This window comes from Vigna radiata, chromosome 10 (assembly GCF_000741045.1).
Source record: "Vigna radiata var. radiata cultivar VC1973A chromosome 10, Vradiata_ver6, whole genome shotgun sequence".
NCBI classification, from domain to species: Eukaryota; Viridiplantae; Streptophyta; class Magnoliopsida; order Fabales; family Fabaceae; genus Vigna; species Vigna radiata.
In genome coordinates, this window is record NC_028360.1 from 17,203,385 (window position 1) to 17,214,397 (window position 11,013).

Below are 11,013 nucleotides of genomic sequence, written 5' to 3' on the forward strand. Positions count from 1 at the left end.
ATATATATATATATATATATATATATATATGTTTATTGAGATCTCAAGCTGTCCCAATTTACATGTTTAAGTTTTTTTAATTAAAAGGTATCTAAATTAGTTCATTTAATAATTTAAAATATAACTTTTTTTTATTGAAATATAAAATTGATTTTTAACCGTTATGAAATATTTGATTGAAATTATTACTATTTAATTTAATTTTGTATATTTTCAATTTTAGGAGATTTGGATTACAATTGTCACAACTTGAATCCTTAAGAGGAGAAAAAAAAAATAACAAGTCGTCTCAACTTACATCTTCGAATATTTTTATTAAAAGAATTTCTGAATAATTCTATTTCTAGTAAATCACATTTTTGTTAATAAAAAATAAAAAACTAATAAATGAACTAAAATTATAATATATTATCATTATTATTATTATTTGAAAAATTAAGAAATGGAATTGTCACAATTTATGTCTTGAACTTTTATGTTAAATCAAAATAATTTTTTCTTGAATAAGATTTATTTTTAGCTAGGAAAGATAATCTTATAACATTTATGCTGTATTTGCTCTGAGAAATTTAAGTAAAAGAGAGACTGACGGTGTTTACTTTATGTGATTTGTGTAAATTTGTAGGTGATGATTTGAGGAACGAGGGTTAAAATCCATCCTTCCTCAGACTAGAGGAGTTGAGGAATGAGAAAATAACCCTTAATAATAATATTAATAATAATAATAATAATAATAGTAATATAATAATAATAATAATATAATAATAATAATAATAGTAATAGTAATATAATAATAATAATACAATTTTTTTCATGTTAAAAATTAATTTTTTATTTTTTATTTTCTTATAATAATTTTTAAAATTATATATACTATTGTAAATTAGAATTTTATATTACTTTAATATTAAATGTGTTTTTGATAATCTTCAATTTTTATTCATTAAACAAGTTTTTTATTTGTTACATTGTTTAAATTATACACTAATTTTTACAAATTTTATTTTTAAATTTATTCTCATTCACTTCTAAATCCCTTCAAACAAATAACAATCAATTTATTTTTAAATCTCTTTAAATTCATATATTCACTCTACCAAATTAGAATGAACACACTCTTATTATACATTAATATCATTCCGATAAATTTAAAACTATTTTTCGACATAATAGTATTTTAGAAAAGTGAGATTTTCAACATTTCAAATCACATTCATGAAAAGTAATGCATATAAGTTAATACAACCCTGATACAGGAACTTGTTAAAATTACATACAGCAAAATGTATAGCAAATTCAAGCATACCTTGAAGAATTAAGTGGTTTTTAATATTTGTTATAATTCGAGTAAAAAAAATTATTCAATTCTTCCGTTTGACATTCTTGGCTATAAATAGATCAAATAAATCATAGGTTAAATATAGATAAGTAGAGTAATAAATCAATAAAGAAAAATTGAGAAAGGAAACCAAAACAGCTCACATAATATAAATAAAGTATTTATAAAATTTAAATAGTCTATAACAAAACTTGCCAAACTCCACCACCAGCAATAATTTCAATTATGTTAAATCATTTCATTTCTTTTCAAATTTTATAAAAGTTTCAAATTTATTTTATTTATTTGTCTCAATTTAATTATTATTTTAAAAACTTTTATGTAATCAAGTCCCGCTAATACAATAAAAAGTGTCACATATTAATTCACATTTTTTTTATATTTTTTAATTATTTTTATTTTTATTATTATCTTTTTAAAAAATAAATAATTACCACTTTCAATGTGATTTGATAGTTGTAACATCTTGGCAACTCTGCCAGGAGCTGTCACTTGGTTCGTCCTCGAACCACACCGTATTATGAGAGGTTAGGTTCTGATACTACTTGTAATGCCCCGACAACTTACAGGGAATGTTGACTGTTCCCCACACATCAACACGAGACTTTCTAATGTGTTTTATCCTCACTCGCACACTTTCCAGGAAAACTTCCCAGAATGTCACTCATCCCTAAATTATTCCAAGCTAAGCATGTTTAACCATGAAGTTCTTATGGGTTAGGCGACCGGAAAGCAAATGCACTTTGTTGATATGAGTAGCCAAATCAATTCCTTTAAGTTATTCTTCAACTGTATAGTCTCATACCTATACAGTCTTTAGATCCCTCTCATTGCGGTGTATGTTCGATTCGTCCATGTGTCCCTTCCACTGAAAACCTGCCAGGAGCTGCACTCTGTGCCTCTTGCACGCGATCACTCCCCGCCTCCAGTCAGTGCCGGATGTCACAGTAGTAATGTCTATGCTATATGACATTATATTTGTTTTAATTTAGTCATTTTATTTTATTTTTAAATTGAAATAAAAGTCAATTTTATATAAATATTATAAAATATTTTTATTAAAACTTATTTAAAATTATTTTCAAAACTTAAATTTTTTTTATTTTAAATTGTTATAAAGTTGTTAAAAATTATTTTAAAATTTAACATTTAAATTTATAAAATTTTTATTTTTAAATCAAATCAAACATTTATATAAAAATTATTAAATTTTATACATTTTAATATATAAAACTATTTAAAATAATTTATTTTATTTTATTTTATAAAACACATTTGATAAACAAGTTTAACATGTTGAAATTAATTTTAAATTTTTTCTATTAACATTATTTTATATTAAATAATTAAAAAAAATAAAATAAAATTCAATCTAGATATAAATAAATTTAATACTTTTAAAAATGTTTAATAAAAACATCAATTTTAATAAAAATATTTGTATACTATTTATATAAAAATTAATTTTCGTTTTCATTTGAAAAAAATAAAATTATTAAATTTTAATAATATAAAATTAAATTGAAATAAAATAAGAATAGAGAATCAAATTTCACTGCCACGTAACACCGAGTCAGGACACGCAGCAAAGTTTTTATTTTTTAAACAAAATTTAAAAATTAAAAAGTATTTAAAAAATTAAAAAAAAACATAAAATGACACATGACATATAATAGCTCATAAACATTAAATATTATTATATAAAAATTTTCAAAATAAAAATTAAATTAAGACAAACAAAAAAAATTGAGATTTTTTTTCTAAAAAATAAAGAAGAATAAAAGTATTTAAGGATCAAATGTTTTGGAAAAAATGTTGATGCAACTTGGGCACAAAAACTGTGACCCCAGCCTATATATATACTCCCACACATTGCTTTGATCATTATCAGCTTTTCTTTCCAAGATCAATAGATGGAGATGATGGTAGCTAAGACTAAGTCATGGGTGGTTTTATCCATTTTTCTGTTGGCTGCAAACTGCATGCAACAGTGTGTCCGTGGAAATTCGCGACCGCCTTGCATGTTTATCTTCGGGGACTCTTACTCTGAAAATGGAAATAACAATAACCGCGCCACAACAGCAAAGGGCGATTACAGTCCATATGGCATCGACTACAAACAAGGCAATAACCCAACAGGAAGATTTACCAATGGACGAACAGAAGCTGACTTTGTTGGTAAGTAACATTCCCAATTCTTAATTCAACATTTTTCTCAACCACCAATCGCTAATCCACGCTTTTACTAATTGCAGCTGAAGGTCTAGGGTTACCCAACATCCCACCCTCTGCAAACACCACTGACTCAGACATACTCAAGGGTGTCAACTATGCATCTGCTGCAGCAGGGATTCGCCCTGAGACAGGCTCCCAAAGAGTATTATTTTTATATCATCTATTCTTATATAATATGTCTAATATGTTTTTTGGAATGCCACTAAATTACTATTACATACGCAACGCAGGGTGACATTATCAGTTTAGAAAGACAGATCAGAAATCACCGAGACATATATAACCGAATTGTTAGGATACGTGGAAGTTCAAAAAAAGCTGAAAACTACCTTGAGAAGTGCCTCTATTACATGAAAATAGGAACCAATGATTACTATGGCAATTACTTCCTCCCCTCTTCTCCAACAAGACGCGACTTTACACCCGATCAATATGCTGCAGATCTTGTTAGACGCTACTCTTCATATTTGAAGGTGTTTTACACATTCTATTTTTTTTTTCTCTTTTCCCATAAATTCTCATGGGGTAAATTCCACCTTACCAAAACTACTGAATCAACTATCTATTATATATACATATTCAAAAGCAAAGAATTTAGGGTTCACTTCAAAAGTAATCTCATTTACTAATAATTTATTATGTTCAAAGAGAAATTTATTCAATCCAAGATTTCTTTAAATAAAAAAAGTTTATTACAAACCACCCTGGATATTTACTCGAAGAAAATTTATACATTTTAGAAGCATTAAACTGTTAAAAAATACTTTTCTAAATAACTTAATATTTTTGGAATATTCATAAGAATAGTAGTTGTTATTGATTATAGAGACTGCAAATTATTTGTAATGTTGAATCATGCTCCAACTAATTAACTGAAAACGCCTTACATATATATGACTAAGAAAACATGATTGTGGGCAACAGACACTGCATGACAAGTACGGGGCAAGAAAATTCCTTATGTTTAAACTGGATAAAATTGGATGCAATCCATTTGCCAGAGCTACGTATACGAGAGATGGTAGAGGTTGTGCTCGACAGCTGAACGATGCTGCGTTACTTTTCGACAGAAAGCTTGAATCTGAAGTGGAGCAATTGAATAAAAACGAGTTATCTTCTAAAGCCAAATTCGTGGTCGTAAACAGCGAAACCAACACTGGTACCAGTTCCGTTTTCTCTCTCTCCATTTCACATTCTGGATTACAAGTTGAACCTAAATGGTCTATGTGTTTCAGGTTTCACTGATGCCGATACTCCTTGCTGTCAAACGGTGCAAAATACGACGTGTATTCCAAATGGAATACCCTGCAGCAATAGAGATGAATTCCGCTTTTACGATGGAATCCATGGAACAGAAAATACCAACAGGTTCACCGCACGAATGGTACATCAGGTTCTGCTGAGCTTTCTGGGCTGAAGATTCAGGCCAATTTATTACGGCACGTAACCTTAAATAATTCACTAAGTCTTGCATCACTCTGTCTAATATACTCTTTATTCTTGGATAAAGTTTGTTGAAAAAGTTACAAAAATGAGTCAGACACACGTCTTGTATTCATTCAATCCGACTCATAAACTTGTACCTTTCAATAAATTTTATTCACAAGATCATTAATATTCAATGATTTATAAAATAGTTTGTGCAATTTTTTTCTTAAAAAAGATTGTTACTGTGCAAACTATTATATAAATTATTGTATTTATACGACATCTTAGTAATGTAAAAAAGAGCATGTCAGTATGTGTGTTGTCAGACTTTTTCTAAATGGTTGCTTATATTGCATCAATTTGAATAAGTGCCGACTGTTTGAGTATAATAAGATAAAACATGTATCCTTTTTTGTTTTCATTCATATAATAGAAGAAAAGATGGTGGACTGAATCTTATTCAATCACCGCTGATGATATCTGACGAATGGAGAATATACAAGTTTTTATACTAATAATGCGTAGTTACTATGGTAAAAAATATTTAATGTACGGTTAATAATTTCATGTAATCTGTAAGTTTTTAACTGTTTGAAGCATCTCTTAAAGGGTTCGTTTTGATGGTATCAATGTTTTCCATTTTCATCTACCAATAAAGATTTTTTAATATTTCTCCCGGTTGGATTTTCAAACATAATATAAATACGAATGGTTTGTTTATAATAATTAGATACACTATTTCCCAGTTATACAACATAACATTTAACAAATTTTAAAATAATTTAATAATTAAAGATGCTAACGGGATTAAAATTCAAAATACTACCCACTTTTTATTATGACTATATTATACTAAAAAAATTGACTAACTTTTACTAAAAGTTCAGTATACTAGAACTGTATTTACTAAAATTTGACTTAAAAACTGAACTTATAACATTTTCGGTTAAGTTATTTGCTAGAACTGTATCTACTCTTTCTATGATTCTTATTTATCTGCTTTGTCTTGACAAGAAAATATTATTTAATAAAAAAATATTAGTAAAAGAAACTGTTCACATAAAAAATTAATAATGAATTTTTTAACACAATTTTTTTATCACAAATTTTTATATTTTTTTTATCAATAAACATATATTACTTTTTAAATAATATTATTTTAAGTAATAGAAGTAAAATATATTTTTTTTAAATTTAATTTTATTAAATGATTAAGTAATAGAAATCATAAAAGAAAAAAAAATTATATAAAAAAAATAATACTTTAAATATATTATATTCTTTAGCATATTATTAAATATGTAAATATATGTTAAAAAAAACTTTTAATAATATTAAAATGTGTGTAAGCGTACACACTAAAATAATTATTTACTTTAAAAATCAACTTACTTTAAAATAAATATGATGATTATTATTTTTAAATGATAGTATTTTGGAGACTAAATCTAAAATATATTTTTTAAAGTTAAATTTTATTAAATGAATATATAATGAAATATCATAAAATATAATATAGAAAAAATAATTAATATTATAGAAATATCAAATGAAAAAATACTAACAAACGTTTTATAAGAGTAACTTTTCTAGTATCATCTTTTATTATATTATAATAATTAATAAATATTAGTTTAATTTTTACATAATAAAATATAAATAATAAATAATTAAGTAATAAAACAATTTTATGAGGCAATAAAATAAATATAAATAAAAATTATTTTAAAATAAAATAAGTAGATAAAAAGATAAAATAAATTATATACACATAAAAAAATGAATAAAAAAATTAAAAATAAATAAATATAAAAGTAAAATAATATTCATGACAAAATAAATATAAATAAAAAAATAAAAAATAAAATAAATAAATAAATAATAAAATAATTTCCATAAACATATAATAATAAAAGAAATATAAATAAAATAGAAAATAATAATATCAAATAATTAAAAAATTAATCCGTGAGACACCTATGAATAAAATAATATAAATTTTAAAATAAATTTCAATTAAAAAGAACCGAGATTGTTATACTTTTCAATTTCAATTAAAAAGTTACTTTAATAATTTATTTAATATAATTATCGTGTTGTTTCAGGATATCAGACCGTTACCATTTAAAAAATTTAAATAATTAATCTTTTTGTAATAAACTTTTATAATTGGAGTTGTATGTGTTTGAGGCGATTTAAGAAAATGGAAAAGTTAGAAGAAAAGTGCTTAATAAAAACTAGTACAGTTTTAAAATTAGTATAATTCAGTTTAAAATTAGTATAGTTAGTAGTTCACTTCAATTTATATTGTAGTTTAGTACAATTTAATATAGTTCAGTTCACTCCAGTTTGATAAAACAAAAAACAATTTAGTTCAGTTTGTCTACTTATTTTACCGTTCAATTTAAACACATTAGTTTTTAGTTCAATACACATTTTAAGATTTTAGTAGTATAGTAAGATTTTAGTAGTATAGTGCAGTTCAGATTTATTTGCTCACCCTTATTTTTTATCCCTTTTCAATACCTGAGACTAGATAAGAGATATTGTAGTTAAATTTATAAATAGTGTTGCTAGATATATTTTTAACAAGCTTCATATTTAATTTGTTGTATATTTTTTTTATAGTAGAATGCATATAATTGTGTTATTTTTTTAAGTAAATTTAGTTACATATAAATTTGGAAAAAATCATGAGTACATAAATTTTTGTGTTCACTATTTCCTTCTTATATATTTCTTTTATTGTTTTTTTCTCAACACTAATAAAATGTTAAACTTGTTTTCTAAAATTTATTGTTGAAATCATTCCTAAAATAAATTTTGAAGTACTAAATTTCTTTTAAGGAGAAATATTTTAATTAATCAACTCTTTCTACTTAACTACTCAATTATTGTTCAAATTGTTAATACGAGTACTTGTTACTAAATCAAAAGTTATAACCATTAGTTAAGATGCAACACTTTTTAATTAAGAGGTAACTAGCAAAGTACCATTATTCGATTGTGATTCAACTTATTTCCATCACAAGACAAATGAAACACTTTGTAACAATATTTAAATTATATATTATCAATTTTTAAGTTTCATGGCTGATTATGCCTAGTCATTTTTAATGTTTTTTATTTAATGTTTATTTTTTTAAATAAGAATGTTTATTATCAATTTCAAATATTCAATTGTATAAACCTTTTAATTATTAAGTAATATAAAGCTCGTATTAATTATCTTTATTCTTAATTTTTTTTTTCATTTGAATAGCTTTCATTTCACTAAAATAATTTTCTTTTATATCTAAAGGATTCAACTAAATTGATACTTAAAAAAATGAGTTTTCCAAGATATTTTCATTTTACTGTACTTTTTATTATACATTTATTTTAAATGTATTAAATTATTTTTCGGACACACACTCCGTCGTTTTACTTTTTTTTATCTTTTTTGTTTTAATCACGTAAAACTATTTTTTAATAAATTTATATATTATTATTTTTATTTTTTAACTCTTCAATATTGTTTTATTATCATAATATATAAAAGCGTTTCATTTATTATAATATAATAATTTAATATCATTATAATTAATATCGTTTAAAGTTTAAAAATGAAAGATTTATTGCAAAAATTTGAATTTTGGTTAGTTTAGTATGTTTTTTCCCTTCACGATTTTGTTGTGAATTATAATATTTATTAGTGTATAAGGAGTATTTCATTTTAATTTAGAAAAAAAAAATAACATTTAAAATATTATTTAACTTGAATATTTGTTTTCTTTTCATAAGTTTTTTAAAAAAAATAATTTTATCAACTTTAATTTATTAATGTTTGCAAAATTAAAAATATTTTGGTTGTAATAAAATTTTATATAATTATTTTATTTCTATTAATTTCTTTTTGGTACTCTATTTTAAAATTTATATCATTATATTTTTTTTATATATTTAGCATTAATAAAATAAGAATATATCTTTTTTATATTAAATATTTAATAATATTATTTTTTTTATAATATTTATTTTTTATATTCATATTTTGATTTAAGGAGTGTCAACTTTAAGTGTTAAGTTTGTTGTTATATTAAATACTAAAAGGAAGACTTTATCAGTTGGTAACCATTTTAGCCTCAGAACATGATTTCCTCTAAGGAAANANNTACATGTAATTTCTAAAGAAATTAATGTTAATGAAACTATAATAAATTGTATGATAAATATCATTAATGGATCATGTGAGTAACTTTTCAACTCCATTAAAATTGATTCAATATGATAATTGAATATTCAAAGTTTACACTCTCCATCTATTTCAACACAAAATGAAATGAGTTATTTTTAATTTAGACTTTTTTACTTTATTTTAAATTAATAACTTGAATTAATTAAGTTACAAGTATATCATAATCTCTTATATGAAAATAGTAATACTTCCGTCGTGAAATTTCAGCATCGATACCATATATATCATGCAATTGAATGATGGGGAGTTTAAAATGTTAGGCCAAAGCTAATAAAAAAGAACGTGCTTATTTACTAACTTTGAAAGTGGTAGCATTAGTTGGAGGGATATAATGACTCCATTGAAAGTTGCCCAAATAAATGTTTATTTACAATAAATAATAAACTTTTATATAGATAGTTTCGATAAGTAATAAAGTATTGAATGTTATAATGCAAAATAAATTTTTTTATAAATTTTTTAGATATTAGAAATTTCAAGAGAAGAAATTTAAAATTTTAGAAATCACAAATTTATGCAATTTTTCTTGGAAATTTAAAATTCACATGAAAATTCCACAAATAATTTATTATTTTATGTAATATGAAAAAATATACTTTCATAAATAATTAATAATAATTCATTATGTTGATTGAAAATGATTTCTAAGATTTATGAAAAATATAATGTTTTTAGAATTAATAATAATTCATTTATGTTAAAAGGAAAAATATTCAATTATTTTTAGAATTAATTCTTTTGTAGTACTTACGGAAAAAATTTTATTAATTATTTTCTTAATCAATACTCATATTTTACATCTGAAAAAACTTTATTACTTAAGATCATTAATCAAGAGATTGAACATGGCTTTGTAGTGTAATTCTTTTGAGGATTATTTTTCACTCCAGGTATATTTTTTTGGTATATTTTCTTGCTGTATATATACTTATGTGGTATAGTATTAGTTGTTTGATGAGTGATTTCAATAACTTTTGTATTTTATTTTTTCTTGAAGGTTGTTTAAGAATGATTTTGAATTTTCTTATTTAAGTTGCATAAGAGTTATTGTAAGTGAATAAGTCAAGAATACTTGCATTGAGGCACTATAAAAATTTATGTTTCTCTTCTTTTTTATTTTTTATTTAAATAAACTCCTTAAATTTAGTTATTTGAATATATTACATGGATCCAAAAAAAGAAAAGAAAAAGAAAAGTAAAAAAATTAGCAAAGATTGACTTCTGAAACTAGATTTCAGGAGTTTTTCTTATGTGTTAGGAAAATGTAATTATCCTAGAAGCTTATTAATGGTTACCTATAAATAAAATATATATTAACTTAAATAAATATTAATTTGTATATTATTTAAAACAAAATTAAATCAATTATCACTATTATTATTATTATTATTATTATTATTATTATTATTATGTAAATTTAATTTAAGAGAGATATATTTTTTTTTACATTTAGCTCAACACGAGTGAATTTCTGCTCCTATATATTGGAGAATCAGAATTATATAGTTTTTGTTAGAAAATATTTGTATATTGATAATTGTAAATTTTTCTATTAATTTTATTGAAGAAATTATGAACTGGCATAACTCAAATTATGAAAAAGTTAATAGAGATGTATATCCAAATCAATCTATTAATTTATTTTCATTACAATTATTATTTTTAATCTCATAAATATTTATATATATATATATATATATATATATATATATATATATATATATATATATATATATATATATATATGGTTTGCTAACTTAGCGTACGCCTGTTT

At 22.9% G+C, this 11,013-nt stretch overlaps 1 protein-coding gene across 1 annotated transcript; it reads left to right on the forward strand.

Annotated features, from left to right (window-relative positions):
* The first annotated feature begins 3,247 nt into the window (after window positions 1-3,247).
* Window positions 3,248-5,517, forward strand: LOC106775466 (GDSL esterase/lipase At1g29660-like). Its single transcript, XM_014662590.2, has 5 exons — window positions 3,248-3,517; window positions 3,595-3,716; window positions 3,805-4,047; window positions 4,499-4,733; window positions 4,810-5,517. Exons 1-5 carry the CDS (start codon window positions 3,253-3,255, stop codon window positions 4,989-4,991), a joined length of 1,047 nt encoding a protein of 348 aa, XP_014518076.1. The 5' UTR covers window positions 3,248-3,252; the 3' UTR covers window positions 4,992-5,517.
* Window positions 5,518-11,013: the final 5,496 nt, after the last annotated feature.

Coding starts and splice junctions, on each gene's coding strand:
- LOC106775466 (XM_014662590.2), top strand. CDS start 3,253: ATGGAGATGATGGTAGCTAAGACTAAGTCATGGGTGGTTTTATCCATT. Junction 3,518..3,594: donor AACAGAAGCTGACTTTGTTG/GTAAGTAACATT, acceptor TACTAATTGCAG/CTGAAGGTCTAGGGTTACCC. Junction 4,734..4,809: donor AAACAGCGAAACCAACACTG/GTACCAGTTCCG, acceptor TATGTGTTTCAG/GTTTCACTGATGCCGATACT.